At 35.0% G+C, this 19,518-nt stretch overlaps 1 protein-coding gene across 5 annotated transcripts in view; it reads right to left on the reverse strand.

Moving 5' to 3' along the window:
• The window catches only part of EHBP1 (EH domain binding protein 1), a 327,617-nt gene that overhangs the window by 73,142 nt on the left and 234,957 nt on the right, over positions 1-19,518 (reverse strand). For all 5 annotated transcript variants that reach the window (XM_040623431.1, XM_040623432.1, XM_040623430.1 and 2 more), the window contains exon 14: positions 12,771-12,914. In XM_040623431.1, coding sequence (XP_040479365.1) covers positions 12,771-12,914 — 144 coding nt within the window. The remainder of the gene's footprint in view (positions 1-12,770; positions 12,915-19,518) is intronic.

Here is a 19,518-nt window from a genome sequence, read left to right on the forward strand (position 1 = left end):
AAAGAACTGATGGCTTGATTAGCTCTTGTGGCGCAATTGAAGGAGCTGTCTCACAGATTCTTCATTTGGAGGAACACTTTGATCTTTGTTCAAGTCAATTCATGAACATCAACTGACAAGACTGCATGAAACACCCCGATGGTTAGGTCCAAACTCCAAGCAAACTATTTGGTTTCATTAAGGGCTTCCAGAAAAGGTGACCAAGACAATCCTTTCAGAAGCCAACAGGCAAGTGACTCTTTAAATTCTAATGTGCACGATGTATCACCAAGGGTTAATACACATATAAGCAATCAGTCAAGTATGGGAATACTTTTATCTACTTTGTGACAAAAAGGAAAGCCGCATTTCACTTCCACTCTCATTAAGGCATTGCAAGGTTCTTTTATAATATCGAAACAGTGCATCAACAATCTCAGAAGCAGGGAAAATTAATAGTTAAAAAAATATACATAAAAAGGTTGCAAATATTTTAAATATACAGAGAAAATATACTTGCTAAGCATTTCACAAAATAGAGTAAGATATTAAGAAATTAATTAGAGAGCTTTCTTTTCTATAATTTTTTAAATGCAGTTTAACCCCCTTTTGGGAAGGGGACTATTTCAAAGGGCTCATTTTTGCACCCACCCCTGTCAAAGAAGGTCAGAAACACTCAAGTATAAAGTCACTGCACTGCTGTGGCACAAATAGTTTCTGCGGCTAAAATCAAACAAAGACCAATTAAACTAATCATAACGTTCCAGTGAACACAAGGAAGCTCACCTGGTATTCCTGGACTTCTTTCGTGAATTTTCAAATCTACTCAGTTCTTGGTATTATAATTACCTTGACCAAAATACTGTGAAATTACTGCTCTGATCTACTAATGGCTGCAAAAATCAAGTCGTTGTGGTTTCATGCCAAGGGGCCATAGCAAGGTGGCGCAATGATTTCTGACACAGAAGACAACTTCTAAAAACTCAAAAGGGAAAATTAACGGGATGTGGTTTACATTGCCAAGGACTGTTCATTAATTACCAATTTAATCACTGCTGGAGGCATGACATTACAAAAATCTGGCTGAAAGTTCTAATAGATTATGAAGACCACCTAAGAAGAGTGACCAAAAAATGTACAAAACAATTAATACTGTTTCACTGCTATCAAAGACACTCAGATTATTTTACATCAAGTGAAGCAAAGGAATTAGTAGCTTCACAGTGCCACCACTAGGAACTGTAAATACAATAGCATACAATTAGTAATGCACATGTGACTTTTTGTTCAAGGCATATATCCTTGGGAAAGCCAGAACATGATAAGGAGAACAAAAGAAACATTAAAAAATGAAATGAATAAAGATTTAAACTCTACCCTCATGCATGCTGAGCAATAACAAAATAGGCAATATAAAATACAGCTCTTAGTAATGGTGATATCATCCTGGGATGTTCAACACTGCACTGAACAGCCATATGGAAAATGTCTATGGCCATTAATAGTCGCATAAAAGGAGTGTTCCTGATGCTAAGACATCTAGCCTTAGCTTCATGAATTCACAGCAATCTCAAATAAATAAGACTTTTGAGACAGGGGTTTTTGGCCACATAATAGAAAAGATGCTTGAGTTTTTTTTCCCCTTCTAACAATGATGGTGTTTTGTGTGACTGTGAAGATATGCTAGCAAGCTAACAATATGTTTTCTAAAAAGTCTAGTAGCCATTGTTAAGATAGCAGACTTCAAATCAACTGAAATTTAGACATAATAGATAAACTATTATTTAAATCATAATGAATAAAAACCACTGCCTTGTACAGAGGCATTTATGCCGAACATAGAAGTACACTGGCATTCTTCTCTCATAAAATGCAACTGTAAAAAAGATTAGCTATACATTTAAAGTGTCTTACTGGTCTGAAACGGATTATGTACATTAAATCTTCTGTCAATTGTGTTGGAGTAAGAAATAAGGAATACATGTTCATCTTAGTGCCCTGGGTATAGACATTCCAGCTCATATAGAAAATAAAAATCCTTAAATAAGACAAAGTTCTCACTCCATATACTATTAAAGGTTTTAGATTTCTTTTTATAATATCTGATGTTCTTCTACTAAAATGCAAAGTTAACCTACTTCTTCCTAGTAATAGAATTGATAATATGTGTAATTTGGAAAAATAAAAATTTTAGCTTGAGCTTAATTTTCAAGAGACCTTAATTCCTAGAGGCTAGCCATTTCATTGTAACAGCCAGTGTTCATAAACATAGAATACAATCCTATATATATACATTTTTATGATGGCACATACTTAGGATACACATAAACATAAAAACTATGCAAAAAGTTTCTATCTTCAGGGATTACCAAAATGATGGTTAGTGTTTTTTACCAGTTGGATGGTATAACTGCTTCTTTTATTATCTGGAAAAGATCTAGTTAGTGATCTTATCTAAATCTGCTACAATTATCAGCATGACAGACTAGTCCCATTTAAATCAATATTTTCCAATTAACATCAAAACTACAAGGTTGATGTCCTACCTCTTCACAGCAACAAAATACCTGTTAAAGGTTTAATTTGCAGATGAGCAGCTTGCATTCTTTTGGTTCTCACCAAATAAGCCTTTTGGATTCATTACCAAAGACCAGCAGAGAAAAAAGAAAAAGGGTCACCGTATTTTTTTTTTTTTAAATTACTGGTCCTTATAGTTAACTAAAGACTGATCAAACTGAAATTCCTTCCCCATGTACAGTTTTCTTTAAAGGATTCACATATTCCTGCAAATCTTTAAAGGTGAACACCGCAAAGCTAGGACTTGCTAATATCTTGTAGTTTGATCCTATTATGTGAGGATGGGCTCCTACCCCAATTGATTGTAATGAGTCACTCATTATCCTTGCAGATTAAAATTGGGGAAAAAACTTTAAGTCTGTTTTATAATAATGTTGTCATTCTTTTCTGATCTTTCTTTAAAAAAAAAAAAAAAAAGTCTGGGTGCCAAAAAGAATCTGCAAACCATTTTCTTATGCTATGTAATTTACAGCTGAAAAAACTGAAAACAAACATATTTACAAGTTAAAGAATTAATTGCAATTCTTTTTGGACTTTCTGCTTACAAAATAGATTTTCTTTCTTAAAAATATAAAAGTAATAATTAAACTTATATGGCATCATTCTTCCCAGCCTTCACAAATATTCTAACAATTTCAAGGACTGTGGGCAGCAGGATTCTCATCCCTTATTCTTGGAGTGTATTGATCCTAAACTTTAGCACATAACCGCAAACATCTCCTTCACCGATCTATATAATTACACAAGCATTTTTAAAAGTAATGGATTTATTAAATGTATTTTTTAAAAAGCAATTATATTCTAAAGCAAAGTAATAAGCAAAAGAGTCTGAAATAGACTAGATTGTTAAATTCTATTTGTGCATTTCTTGGGAAGAGAGAGTTTGGGGAAACTGGGTAATGAAAAATAATAAAGGAATTTTTTCTTGAAAAAAAACTATTACATTTTTCTCAGAGTGTGTGTTTAAATATACTATTTAATGAAGGAGGCTCCTTTGGATTATATAATGGCTAGACTGGCGAACTTGCCAAACTCAAGTTGTACTTTGAAAAAAATTATTTTAAGTGCCATGTGGAAAATCATGAACAAAACAAGTATCATACCTAAAATTTGCATTAATAAAATGTAACATATGAAAATCTTCACAGAACAATAGGAATAGGAAGCAAAAAAATATAAATCACAGTGATTCAAAGCAACGAAATCTGTTTCCCATAGAAAAATAATTTTGGGAAACACCTGAAACAGGTTAAATGAACATCTAAAGGCACAGACACACAAATGAATCATATAAATTACTAAAAGAGATCTAAATCCAGTATGTGCTAGCTTAGCAAGTTCTCATTAAAACATACAATAGGGGCTTGACAAAAATTAAGAAAAATTAAAAGGTTTATAATATCTGTGTTTGTGAGTTGCCATTTAAAATAAATTACAACTTGAATCTACCCTGAGGATAACTTAAGTAGAGTGTGTACATAAGGATCCACCAGATAATATTACCAAGAGTTGTTTCTAGTGTCTTAGAAATTGCTTCCCAGCCTTCTAGCCTAAATCTATATTAATTTATACAAGAGGGAATGTTTGGTAGAGTAGTGTGCTTCAAGGCAGAGTTGGGAGGTGAACTCTAATCAGAGGTCCCAGCATATGGGAAGGACAGGTGTGTGGTAAGGATTTGGAGCGTACACATCATAACAAAAAAGAAAGGTATCACAATGTAGGATTCAAGAAAGGAAGAAAAGGATGATACAGGGAACCTTAAGTCCCAAAGTGGCCAATGTCATCCCTGTAACTGATTCAAGAAATGGGGATGGACACTTCAAATTTTTCTGCTCAGTGATAATCAAGTCTGCTTTAAAGACTTTCAGAGAGACATCTTCCCTGTTTACAAACCTTTACTACCAAGAAACTCCCTATAGTAACCCAAATTTTTCATGTTTTTATTAGTTGACACCGAGAAAATATGAAAAATATCCTGTCATTATTCCCTTCATTTATTCATTGAACAAACATTTTACTTAAAACTTGGTGATGGGAATACCAGGTTCTTGTACTTTGAGTAGCTCACAGCTGAGTGGGAGGAAGATGTGTAATTAGATAATGGTATGGGATAAATGCAATGGGAGAGATATGTATAGCATATTAGAAAAAGATACAGGAAGGAGAATTAGCTTTACTGCTAGGAGTCATGACACAGATACTCCTAGAAGAGGTATATAGGTGGAAACTAACAAGGAAAAGGGGGCATTTCAGGGAGAGAACAGCCAATGCTTGATGCAGGAATTGAAGAGTATGCCACATTCTCTCTGCAAGCAACTTAGTAGAGTTCAAACATGGAATGAATAATGAGAGAGAGGAAAGAGATGAGGACAGAAAGGGAGGGAACAGGATTTGCAAGGACCTTGGTATAAGGCCATGCTGCAAAGTTGGGAAGTTTACTCTGTTGGTAAGCGGGAGTTACCAGAAAGATTTTGAGCTTTCATATACTCAAATTAGTACTTGCACTATTTCCCAGTTTTCTCTTCTTTGTATTTTATAAGCCTGTCTTTCCATATATGTAGATATTTGCTTTCAATCCTTTATTTCTCTGAATCCTTTGTAAATTCTTACTTTCTCTCAGCCCGGAACTAGATAGAAAAATCTTAAAAGGAGGTAACCTGTACTCATACATGGACACTATCCCATGCACTATATGCCTCAAGTACTCCAACATCAATTATTAAAATAGCTCTTCTCATTTTTCTTGGTGTTCATCAGAAGGTCCTAGGTTAGTTTTATAGAAATAAGGTGAGGGGTCCTGGGTGGCTTGGTCAGTTAAGCATCCATCTCTTGATTTCAGCTCAGGTCATGATCTCAGGGTCATGAGATCAAGCCCCACACTGGGCTAGGTGCTGGGAGTGGAGCCTGCTTAAGATTCTCTCTCCCTCCCTCCACTTGCTCACGCTCTCTTTCTCTCAAAAAAAAAAAAAAAAAAAAAAAAAAAGAAAAGAAAAGAAAAGAAAAGAAAAGAAAAGAAAACGTTCAGAAGGAGAAAAGACAGAAACTGCTGACAAGGTCCTAAATCAGTGTGGAGTCAATCTTGAGTATGGAATAGTAAGCTCTTCAGTGAACTCTTAAAGATTTAAGGTCAATGTCTCATTTATTCAATTCTTAAGGTCATTCCTGGGTACCAATTTTTTTTTTTTTTTAATTCATGGAAATTCTCAGGTAAACTAAGAACACAAAAAGCAGTGGGTAGCAGCAGGTATATCTCTCCCCTCAAGCAACTCAACTTTCAGTACAGTAGCATACATTAGATGGGCAAGATAATTTACAATAAAATTTAAAGTAAGAGCACTGTACACTAAGGCACAAATTAAAGCACATAAACAAGTGAAAATAGTATCAATCAGTTCACTAAATTAGATGACAGCTTTTTTTTTCAGTTAGACCTTCTTTTTAGTTACCAGAAGTCTTTTGATCTCTTCAGAGTGAAAGAGATGCTGACACTGAAATGGGAATCGCATTAGTCATGGTTCCCTTACCCCCTTCACCGTGGACACCTATTAATTTGAATGTCACACAAGGAAAAAAAAGAATTTCACATCCATTTTATAAATGGAAAAACAGATTTAGATAAATTATGCGTTTTCCAGTTTTAGTATCCCTTAATTCACATCCAATTGCTCCAGAGATGAAACTGGGCACTTTTCCTTTTCCTTTTGTGTCCCAAGTTGTCTATATTAGTTTTCCAAGATATGGACAGTACTGCTAAGTAATTTTAATCTGTATGTATAAGAGTTACCAGGAATGATAAAGAAAATGTTCAAATTAAGAAAACTATTATGTCCTTGGAAAAAATATCAAGCTGATATCAAACAACATACTAAACTGAAAATCTAAAAAGCAATAGGAAGGTCTAACTTCTGTATTTGTGCAACTGGACTGGTCTGCCATTTTATATTCTCCTTCTTATATCATTTCATTAATATAAGCTATAAGCCCCGCAGAGTATTACGTGTCAAAACTAGAACAATAGTCATAGAATATACTGTTTAGTTCATGAAATTGATGCTCTTAATAACACATCTATACTGGGCTTGACTTATCTGAAAAATGAGTTATAGTAGAATGCACAAGAAAAGTTTTAAAACTGAGTTTATTTTTCATTTTATTCTGGGGGGGTTTGGAGGGGAAAAGGGAGAGAGGAGCCCAACACTCGGCTCAATTTCATGACCCCGAGATGATGACCTGAGCTGAAATCAAGAGTCGGATGCTTAACCGACTGAGCCACCCAGGCGCCCCAAATGGAGTTTACACTATAACTGAGAAGAGGCTGCAACATTATCTCCAATGCCACGTACTCTTCCTATACCATGACTTCCACACTCCTCTCATTCAGTGGTGTGGGGTCTATGTCTCTGCTCCTTAAACCTGGGTAGAGCTTTGTGTCTGGTTAGGCCACTAGTATAGCAAAGTGATGCAACATGAATTTAAAGCTAGATCATAAGAATGCCATGCAGGTCTGCCTTACTCTTTGGGACATTTGCTCACAGACTCAGCCACCATGTTGTGAGGAAGCCCAAACTAGCCCAAGTGGAGAAACCATATGGAGTGGCTATGTGTAGGTATTCCAACTGATGGTGTAGCAGAGGTCCTGGCCAGAACCCAGTCCCAGACATCGTGGAAAAGAAATAACCCATTCCCACAGTATCCTATCCCAATGCCTAAATCACAGAATCTGTGAGCATAACCAATGGCTGTTTCATGCCAGTAAGGTGATTTTTTAATGCAGCAAAAGATAACCTGAAAGAGGAAGGATTAAGAAAATATCTTTGGGACTGTTTAAAGCATAGTGTCATTTGCAATAGGATATAACTTTGGGTAAGCGGGAAACAAATGCAACAAAGTGACCAGCTTGACATGCAGCCAGCTAGCCATGCAGCATGGAGCCACTCTTTCTGGGAAAAAACAACTATAACAATAAATGAATACAAGACAACCCAAGTCACATTGGTGGAAGTCCAAGAAACAATGAGATATTTTATGACATACCATGATTATTACTCATCAATCACAAACAACAGTCATTGAGAATTTCATGTCTTCTTAGTGTTAACAGGACTGCTACTATTAAATCTGCCATTTATTTCACACCTAGGCACAAGCTAGTATCAACAACTATAGAAGTGAAGAGTTCTTACCACGTCTCTCTCCTTAACACACACACACATACACATGTTATCCTAGAAATACTGAAGTCAAGTTTGTTTGGATACACTAAGAAAACAATGTGCTAAAAATACTTATTTTGGATACCAAAAATTTCCCTAGTTTAAAATATTTATCTTAACATGTCATATTTTTAAAACAGAAAGAATAAAGGGAAAAAACCCCATAAAAGCCACTTGTTATACTATCCCTTAGAGATAAATACTGCTACTATTTTGATGGTTTTCCTTTCTGTCCTTTTCAAAGCATATAAAAAATAGTGTCTTTTATTTCAAAATGGAGCTTATATGCCATATATGTTTTATATCCTTCTTTTTATACAAAAGGACATTGTGAGCATTCTCCTATGTCCTTTCAATATTCTTTCAAGACATTATTGTATAGATAAGTTTTAATGGCTACACAAGTATATTTATGTTATAATTATTTCATCATTCCCTATTTTGCACAATTACCATTTTGTAGTTTTTGCTATTACAAATAACATTGTGATGAAAACCTGCATATGGATCTTTGTTAATAGAATTACTGGGTGAAGGGGAATGAACATTTCTTGATGAAGTCTAACTGCTTTCCAGAAAAGTGTGGCAAGTTACATGTGACCAGCAATATAAAAGAGTCATCAATAGAACATCACCAGCATCACGTTTCTTAAAATCCAAGTTATATATTTTACAGATATGGGAAGATGTCACAACATAGAATAAGAGATGTTTTGGGGCACTTGTCTGGCTCAGTCAGTAGAGCATGAGACTTGGAGTTGTTTGTTTGAGCCCCACACTGGGTGCAGAGATTACGTAAAAATAAAATCTTAAAAAGAGAGATGTTTTAGTAAGTAACTTCTGATGTTGAATTCACACTAATATAATTTAGATAAAAGTTTAAGTTTTATTTGAAAAATAAAGAGTATAAATTACTAGTGCCTTAAACGGAAGGGACAACCAATAAAATACCTGTTGAAAGTTTGAACTAAGTGAAAAACTAAACACCACCTTTTAAAAAAGTCAGGATACTTGAATTCTAAGCCTCATTTGTCACTGTCCACAACCCTAGGTAAATTTAAACATTTCCTAACTCATTTTCTTAATCTCTACAAAAGATAAAACAATAGTATCAATTTCTACTTCACAAGGATGTCAGAAAAACAAAGAAGAAGGAAATATAACACAATGCTTTAAAAACAAAATCTCTGAAATCAAAATGTCTAGGTTCAATTCTTGGCTCTGTTATTTATTAGCTGTGTGACCATGGGTGAGATTCATTAATTTGTCAGTTTTCTCAACTGTAAAATATGGATGATAAAACTTAACCAGACAATTATTGTGGAGATTAAATGAGAAAATCCATGTTAAATCACTTAGAATCCTGCTTGATAAACAGTAAGTGCTCAATAAACATTCAATGATAATAGATCATTTAAATCTCAGGTATTCTGAATTTAAAATAAACACATTGGAACAATATAGAGCTATATACATTCTCCATAATTTTTAGAGCCTGAAATAATTATGAAACAAAGTTTATCACAAATAAAATATAGCATCAACAAAATAACTTTTTTTTTTTCTTAAGAGAGGGAGAGAGAAAATCTTCAGCAGGCTCCACACCCAACACTGAGCCCGACATCGGGCTCAATCTCACGACCCCGAGATCATGACCTGAGACGAAATCAAGAGTCTGATGCTTAACTGACTGAGCCCTCCAGGTGCCCCCAAAATAACTTTCTTTTTAAAGAGATAATTCATTCTGTGGTTCTTCACTTGACTGGGTCCTTTTCACCCATCAAATCTTAGTTCAAACGTCCCCTCCTCAAATCACTCAAGCCCTCACTTATTTAAATTATCCTCTACTATGCCACACAGTTTTCACACTCTAGTTATTGATTATTATCTGTTTCTTCTCACCTAATGTAAGCTCCATGATGTTCGAAGAAGCTTAGCCTTTTCTGTCACCATGAATATACTCAGTTCAGACACTCAATATATATCTGACAAATGATCAACAAATAGATGATATAACAGATGGCTAGGCACTGAAAGAGTTGACATAGAGGCTACAAAACTTCTTCAAAGACAGCCCCCTAAATTTGGGTTTCTCATTTTTATCATGATCTACAGTTTAAAAATATGTTTGTTTTTGTTTTCTTAAAAATATGTTTTGTATCAAGATTGAGGAAGAGCATATATCCACATCACTAAAAGGAATTTCAGACAAAAATACTGTGCATACTGTATGTGATGAATTTTGAGATTTTTATTCCATTCTATTATGTTCCTTTTCATTAAAAATAAAATTATTACTGCAGGCCACCTGAAAACTGAAAAACACTCCTCAAGGTCAGAGGTTATTAAGCTCGTATCTGAAAGGAATGTTTAAACATATGCATGGAAAGAAAGAAATAAAAGTGCCTGATCACAGACAACATGATCACCTATGTAGAAAATCTGAAAGAATAGGGAAAAAAAAGAATCTCCTGGAACTAATAAGCAATTATAGTAAGGCTGTAGGATACAAGGTTAATATACAAAAGACAACTGCTTTCCTATATACCAGCAGTGAACAAGCGGAATTTGAAATCAAGAACAAAATACTATTCACATTAGTGACATCTAACAAAATATGTACAAGATCTATGAGGAATATTAGGAAATCAAAGATTAAATAAATGAAGAGATATTCTATGTTCATCAGTAGGGACACTCAATTTGCAACAGACACATTTGATAAGACTCTATCCAAAATACACAAAGAACTATTGAAACTGAACAATAAAACAAACAAAACAAAAACAAAACAAAAAACCCAACCTGATTAAAAAATGGGCCAATTACCCCTACAGACACCTCTCCAAAGGAAGATCTACAGATTGCAAATATGCATATGAAAAGATGCTCCACATCATTTGTCATCAGGGAAATGTAAATTAAAACAATGAGATAGCACTAAACACCTATTAGAATGGCCAAAATCTGGAACACTGACAACACTCAATGTTGATGAAGATGTGGAGCACCACAAGAAACTCTCACACACTACTGGTGGGAATGCAAGATGGGACAGTGATTTTGGAAGATAATTTGGCAATGTCTTATAAAAGTAAACATACTCTTACCATAAGATCTAACAACCACGCTCCCTGGTAATTACCCAAAGGAGCCAGAAACTTACGTCCATACAAAAACCTGCACATGGATGATTACAGCAGCTTAATTCATAATCGCCAAAAACTGGAAGTAAACAAGATGTCCTTTAGTAGGTGAATGGATAAACTGTGGTATATCCAGACAATGGGATATTATCCAGCGCTAAAAAGAAATTATCTTTCTAGCTGTGAAAAACATGGAAGAACCTTAAATTACTAGGTGAAGGAAGCCAATCAGAAAAGGTTATATACTATATGATTCCAACTATATGACATTCTGAAAAAGGCAAAATTATCAGGTTGCAGGGCTTGGGAGTGGTGGAAGGGATGAACAGGTGCAACAGAAAATTCTTAGAAAATCCATAATGATGGATACATTTCATTACACATTTGTCCAAATTCATAGGATGTAAAACACCAAAAGGAAACCATAATGTAAGCTATGGACTTTGGGTGATTATGATTTGTCAGTGTAGGTTTATTAGTTCTAACAAATGTATCACTCTGGTATGGGATGTCGTTAAAAGGAGAGGCCGTGTATGTGTAGGTGCAGGGTGTATATGGGAAATCTCTGTACCTTCCCCTCAATTCTGCTGTAAACCTGAAACTGCTCTGAAAAAAATAAAATCTCAATTTAAAAAAAAAGAACATGCAGTTTTGTATATGTGAGTTTGATGGTAAGGCAGGATGTCATAGTTTTCAGATTCATGAAGACTTTCCTGCCCCCTTAAATTTAAGGGCTTCTATTATTATATATTCATTATTACTTGTGAAGCACTACACAAAAATATGTATAAAATGTGGTTTATTTTTTTATTTTTATTTATTTATTTTTAAAGATTTTATTTATTTTGACAGAGAGAGAAAGGGAGAGAGCACAAGCAGGGTGAGCGGCAGGCAGAGGGAGAGGGAGAAGCAGGCTCCTAGCTGAGCAGGGAGCCCAATGTGGGACTCGATTCCATGACCCTGGGATCATGACCTGAGACGAAGGCAGACGCTTAACTGACTGAGCCACCCAGGTGCCTCTAAAATGTGGTTTAACATAGGGATGGCAGCGTATGATAGAAAAGAGCACTGATTCTATAGTCTGAGAAGGCTCAAGTTCAAATCCTGGATTCATCATTTACTAACTCTGCAACTTTGTACAAATTACCTTACCTACCAGCCTCAGTTTTCTTATGTGGAAAGTAGTTGAACATCTTTTTCATGGGGTTAAGTAAAATAAAAATTATATAAAACATTCATTATGGAGCCTGCATTAAATGGTAGCTATTCAATAAATGGTAGGCATCATTATTATACTCTAATATTTCCAACAAAATTAACCTCCATAGATAAAATATAATCTTAAACGAAGTACAATTAAATTATAAAATGTAAATTAAGAAAAATAGATTATTCATGTATATGTAGAAATTATATTCCAAAATCTTACTCTTCCTCATAGCTAACACAGCTGTATAGGAATAATTACAACATGTTCTTCCAAGTATGAATTTATCAGCTCAATAAATGTACCAAGTTACCTCTCCCCCTGCCCCATCCCCCACTCCATATACAAAGTCTGTGGAAAAATGATTTAGCAAGAACAAACTGATGGTTTCCAGAGGGGAGGTGGGTGCAGGGATGGGTGAAATAGGTGATGGGAATTAAGGAGTGCACTTGTCATGATGAGCACCAGGTGATGTATAGAATTGTTGAATCACTATATTGTACACCTAAACTAATGTAACACTGTACATTAACTAACTGAAATTAAAAACTTACAAAAAAATAACCTAGCAAAAGCATAAATAAATTACTCCCCTCACCCCCATGATTGCAATGAATAATTTATGGCTTTTTAACGAATGTTCCTCACATCACTTAGCTGCCTGTTGCAGAGTGGTGTGGTTGTGTTGGTATTCTGCTTACTCCCTGCCTTTAAAGCTGCATCTCTTCTTGCTTGCTCAAGCAGAACTCGTGCTCTTTCTTTAAGTTCTTCTTGTCTTGATAACATTCGATGCTTAAAAGCAAAAACACAGAATTAGGAACTGAAAAAAACCCCATATAATCTATATTTATAAATTAATCAATGGTTTTATTATCTGTCAAAACAAAAGAAATCAGGAATAAGACTATAGTTTTATGAGATTACTTAAAATATTAATGTTGACTAGAAACTGTAGAAAATCTTGACACATAGGAAATATATCTTTACTGCCTAAAACTGGATTACATTTAATTTCCATTCGTATTAGAATATATTCCCATAAGGTATGATGTCCATATGTATATTATATATATTCTTCATATTTGCTAATCGCAAAATAACCTGGGAAAAACATTTAAAAAATTTTTATTTCTTATAGTTTTATAGAACTGATAACAAATGTCTTCCAAATTTGTATGTGGAAAGATATTAAACATCTGTGGCAATAATCCTTTAAATCCTTGACAATTAACATTTATAGAAAATTCAAAACTATTATATTTTGTTTAAAAAAAATTAAACTGGTTTTCTCCAATGCTCACTTACCTTACAACAAAACAATTAATCACATCAGAATTGGAAGAGTATTTTCTTGGATTAATTTGTAATCTTATAATATATTTTTGGATAACAACAGGTAATGACCACCAATGGATATCAATTCTTAAATGATAACATTAATAAAGAGCACAAATACCCATAATGTTTATAGTTCAAATTCCTTTTTCTTCCAAAAAGTAGCCAACTTCTGGCTTTAGATAGCTATTACTATTCCTCTGATATTTAATTTCTTTTACTTCCCTGTCATTGTATAGTTTTGGTTCAACTGGGAAGTAGCATTCATGGTCAAGGAAGAGGTAATCAACAGTAAGCATATTTATTTGGTATAATGTGAAACTTAAAAAAAATATTACAAAATTTTTAGGTTTCACTGAGATTTTTAAGGTTTTAATATAACTATTTTTAAACTCCTGCAATCTTAAGCAAGGAAAGATTTTTTAAAAGTATACAGTTCAGTGGTTTTTACTATATTCACAGGTTGTGAACCATCAACACTATCTAATTCCAGAACATTTTCATCACCCAAGGTTTTAAGAGGATTAAACAAAAATTCTTCGCTTAAAAGATATAATTGAAATGTATAAGTGATAATGATAGATGTTTTGTCATGTTGATAGGACATAATAGAATAGAATTGGGTACTGCATTTAAACTGGTTACAAATCAACACTTTCTCTAAAACAGACCAGGTTAATTAAATGAACGCTGAATTTGTAGTCAAGACATCAGGCTATTAATCCTTCTTCCACTAATAATAAGCAAAGTAACATTGAACAGGTCACTTAAAAAGCTATACTGTATTCCACTACATGGCACTTAAGAACCTTGGAGTAAGAAAGACCCTGGTTCAAATACCAGATATATCACCTAATTGTGGACGAGGTTACTCAATCTCTCTAAGCCTCAGTTTCCTCATTTATAAAATGGGGATAAAAATAGACCAACTCTCACAAGGATAAAGATTAAGTGAAATAGAGTAATGTACTGAGCACCAGATAAATGTTAACTATTATTATATTTTTAAAAACCTCTCAAATGCCTCATGTTTGAAATGTGGGGAGAGCATTTTATAATCCCACTAGTTCTAAAATTGGTGATTAGAGTATATTATCTTTAAGATCCTACTGGCTCTAGGAGCGCCTGGTTAAGCGTTTGCCTTCAGCTCAGGTCATGATCCCAGGGTCTTGGGATAGAGGCCTGCATCAGGCTCCCTGCTCAGCGGGGAGTCTGCTTCTCCTTCTCCCTCTGCCCTTCCCTCCCACCCCCACCACTCATGCTCTCTCTCTCTCTCTCTTAAATAAATAAATAAAATCTTAAAAAAAAAAAAATCCTACTGGTTCTAAATTCCATGAGTCTACAGACCTTTAGGGATTCCAGTTAGCTACACAGACAATGAAGGACTGCTTTGGTCTTAAGAGCACACAGAAACAAACTTTTTTCTGATTATAAATGAGATTCATATTTATTACAAAAATTTTAGAAAATACATAGAGAGGAAAAGAGAAAGAAAAATAATCAGAGGCATCACATTCCCTGATTTCAAACTATATCACAAAGCTATAGTAATCAAAACAGTATGGTACTGGCATAAAAAACAGGCACAGATCAAAAGAACAAAACAGCACAGAAATAAATCCAAGCATAAATGGTCAATTAATTTACAGGAAAGGAGCCAATAATATACAATGGGGAAAGGACAGTCTCTTCAATAAATGGTGCTGGGAAAACTGAACAGCCACATGCAAAAGAATGAAACTGGATGCCTATCTTACACTATACACAAAAATTAACTCAAAATGGATTAAAGACTTGAACATAAAATCTGAAACCATAAAACTCCTAGAAGAAAATACAGGTGGTAAGCTCCTTGACAATGGTCTTGCTGATGATTTTTTTGGATTTGATACCAAAAGCAAAGGCAACAAAGGCAAAAATAAAGTAGTGGGGCTATATCAAACTAAAAAGTTTCTGCAGAGTGAAGGAAACCATCCACAAAATGAAAAGGCAATCTACTGAATGGGAGAAAATATTTGCAAATCATGTATCTGAGAAGGGGTTAATATCCAAAATAAATAAAGAACTCACACAACTCAATAGCAATCCAATTAAAAAATGGGCAGACAATTTAAACAGACCTTTTTCCTTCAAAAAAGATACACAAATGGCCATAGGTACACGAAAAGATGCTTAACATCACTAATTATCAAGGAAATGCAAATTAAAACCACAAGGAATTATTACCTCACACCTGTCAGAATGGCTATTATCAAAAAGACAAGGAATAAGAAATGTTGGTGAGGATCTGGAGAAAAGGGAACCCTTGGGCACTGTCGGTAGGAATGTAAACTGATGCAGCCACTGTGGAAAACAGGATGGAGGTTCCTCAAAAAAATTAACAATAGAACTACCATATGATCCAGAAATTCCACTTTTGGGTATTTATCTGAAGAATGCAAAAAACTAACTCAAAAAGATGTATGCACCTCCAAGTTCACTGAGGCATTATTATTATATTATTACTAAATATTTTATTTATTCATTTGAGAGAGACACAGCACAAGCAGGGGGAGTGGCAGGCAGAGGGAGAGGGAAAAGCATGCTCCCAGCTGAGCAGGGAGCCCCATGCAGGGCTCTATTCCAGGCTCTGGGATCATGACCTGAGCCGAAGGCAGATGCTTAACTGACTGAGTCACCCAGGCGCCTCTATTATTATTATTTTTAAAGATTTATTTATTTGAGAGAGAGAGGCCACACACGTGTATGTTAACATGTGAGTGTGTTAACACTCACGGTGCTCAAGTTGGGGAGGGGCAGAAGGAGAGAATCCCCAAGCAGACTTCCTGCTTAGTATGGAGCCCAACACAGGGCTCAATCCCACAACTCATGAGATCACAACCTGAGCCAAAACCAAGAGTCAAACACCCAGCCAACGGAGCCACCCAGGTGCCCCCATTGCAGCATTACTTAAAACAGCCAAGGTATGGAAACAACCTAAGTGCCCACTGATGGATGAGTGGATAAAAAAACTGTGATACACACACACACGCACGCACACAATCTCAGTGGCTTATTATTCAGCTATAAAAAAAAGAATGAAATCTTGATATTTGTGACAACATGAATGGATCTTGAAGGCGTTATGCTAGGTGAAATAAGTCAGACAAAGACGAATGCCATATGATCTTACTTGTATGTGGAATCTAAAAACAAAACAGAACCCCCCCAAAACCCAAAAACCAAGCTCACAGATACAGAGACTGATTGGTAGTTGCCAGAGACTGGGAGTAGGATGTGGAAAAAATGGCTGAAGGGAGTTCAAGAGGTACACAATTCCGGTTATAAAATAAATAAGTTATGGGGATATCACGTATGGCATGGTGACTACAGTTAGTAATACTATATTGCATATATGAAAGTTGCTAAGGCAGTAGATCTTAAATGTTCTGGTCGTAAGAAAAAATTTTTTAACTATGTATGGTGATGGATGTTAACTAGGCTTATTGTGGAGATCATTTCACAATGTATACAAACATCAAATAATTGTTTTATACCTGAAACTAATACATTACATGTCAATTATAGCTCAATAAAAAAGAATGATTTAAAAATAAAAAACAAAATAAAGATAATTAGCAATCCTGGCACCCAGAGACAATCACTGTAGAATCATGCTTTTTAAACTTAATATTCAATTGTGAGAATATTTTCATGTAAATATATATATTTTTTAAATTTATTTATTTGACAGAGATAGAGACAGCCAGCGAGAGAGGGAACACAAGCAGGGGGAGTGGGAGAGGAAGAAGCAGGCTCATAGCGGAGGAGCCTGATGTGGGGCTCGATCCCATAACGCCGGGATCACGCCCTGAGCCGAAGGCAGGCGCTTAACCGCTGTGCCACCCAGGCACCCCATGTAAATATTTTAAAAACATTTTTAAACATAATTTTTAAACTGTTTACCTAGCATTCTATTAATACAGATGCATCATACTTTATTTAACTTGTCTTACATTCTTGGGTATTCAGGCTGTTTATAATTTTTCACTATCATTAATGATGTTTTACAAACATCTTTTTTTTTTTTAAGATTTTATTTATTTATTTGACAGAGAGAGAGAGACAGCCAGCGAGAGAGGGAACACAAGGGGGGGAAGGGAGAGGAAGAAGCAGGCTCCCAGCGGAGCAGGGAGCCCAATGCGGGGCTCAATCCCAGGACCCTGGGATCACTCCCTGAGCCAAAGGCAGATGCTTAATGACTGAGCCACCCAGGCGCCCCTACAAACATCTTTGTATAGGGGCACCTAGTTGGATCAAACAGTTGAGTGTCTGACTCTTGATTTAGGCTCAGGTCATGATCTCAGGGTCATGAGATCGAACCCCACATTGGACTCTGCCCTGGGGAGTAGCCTGCTTAAGATTTTCTCCCTCTCCCTCTGCGACTCCCACCCTCCTCCCCATCTCCCACTGGCTCTTTCTCTTTAAAACAAACAAAGAAACAAACTTTTTATGTAAATTCTTGTATACAATTCTGATTATCCTAGGGGAAATAATTCCTGGAGGTAGAATCTAATGAGATGAGCATTGCTAAATTGCCCTTCAGTAAAGTTGACTACTTTACATCTGGGCTGATCATCTTTAGTTGTATTATGGTCAAAAATGAAGAGATGTTATGAGTATATAGCTTAGTTGTACAGACTTTGGAGTCACAAAAGGTTGGTTTTGAATTCAAACTTTAATACTTCATAAGTGATCTTAGGCAACTCTGTAAACCCCAGTTTTCCCATATATTAAATAGAATTTAACCACTTACCTCATGGGTTATAAAGTTTAAGAGAGATACATATAAGATATATATAGTCATCCTATGTATTAGCCACTCAAATGAGCAACATTACGACTTTAAGTCTATACAGCCATATTAAATTATCAAACTTCCTCTAATCCAATGCCATTAGTTACTAGACATACTATTATTTTATGAGCAACTAAGAAAGAACATTGTCAAACTCTAACATACTATCTATTATAAGTAGGATCTTGATTTCAGAGAAGCTAGAATATAAAAAGATGCATATCTTAGCACTGATGAAATAAAGTATGTAAAAGAAAAACAGATTTTTTTTATTATTCAAATTTAGCTGCTAAAATTGCCCAATTTTAAAAACCTATGAAATATTGCAGTCACATTACAATTTTTTGTGTCAGGCAGCACTTCTGACAAAAAAAAAAAAAAACCAAAAAACCAACAAACCTTTAACTTTACCCTAAACAAAATTCTGACCATTAAACCAATGGACAATAAACAAACATATATGAAGTTATAAACAGATACTGCTTCTATTATCTTGTGGATTTACTGTACATCATTTAAACCTCCTGAATAGCATCAAAGCATGATAGAGTTTTAGAGCTAAAAAGACTCTTGGAGATTATTTCATTTAACATTTGTGGAAAATCAGCATAAAACAATTTAAATGGCTAATTAACATGTCACACTGGTAATTATTAGCAGAGCCAAGATGAGAATCCGGGTGTACTGATTCCCAGTATTTTTAATTTTTAAACATTAATCAATTTCTAGATTTAACTAAATACATTTACCTTAAAAATCTGGGTTATAAGAAAAATCTGTCTTGGGTAATACTTAGAACTTAGGCTCACTGAATTCTGCAGCTGTTAATCACTAGATGTTTCTTTTTTTTTTTTTAAGATTTTATTTATTCATTTGAGGGAGAGACAGACAGAGCACAAGCCAGGGGGAAGGGCAGAGGGAGAGGGAGAGAGGACTGGTCCCAGGACCCTGGGATCATGATCCAAGCCGAAGGCAGATGCTTAACTGACTGAGCCACCCAGGTGCCCACTAGATGTTTCTTGATTATCTGCTATGTATGGACACTTTGATTGCTTGAAAGCTTTTTTGTACTAAATGTTAAAGTACTATTAGAACCTTTGATTTGAGATTTTTGATTAGGAGAACAGGGACTTGCTTTGTTAGCTACTGTTTTTCTTTGATTCGAAGATTTACATTTTTTCTTAACATCTCTGAAAACTTAAAATTGATGGCATCTTACAATCT

Source organism: Ursus maritimus, unplaced genomic scaffold (assembly GCF_017311325.1).
Source record: "Ursus maritimus isolate PB19 unplaced genomic scaffold, ASM1731132v1 scaffold_6, whole genome shotgun sequence".
Lineage (NCBI taxonomy): Eukaryota > Metazoa > Chordata > Mammalia > Carnivora > Ursidae > Ursus > Ursus maritimus.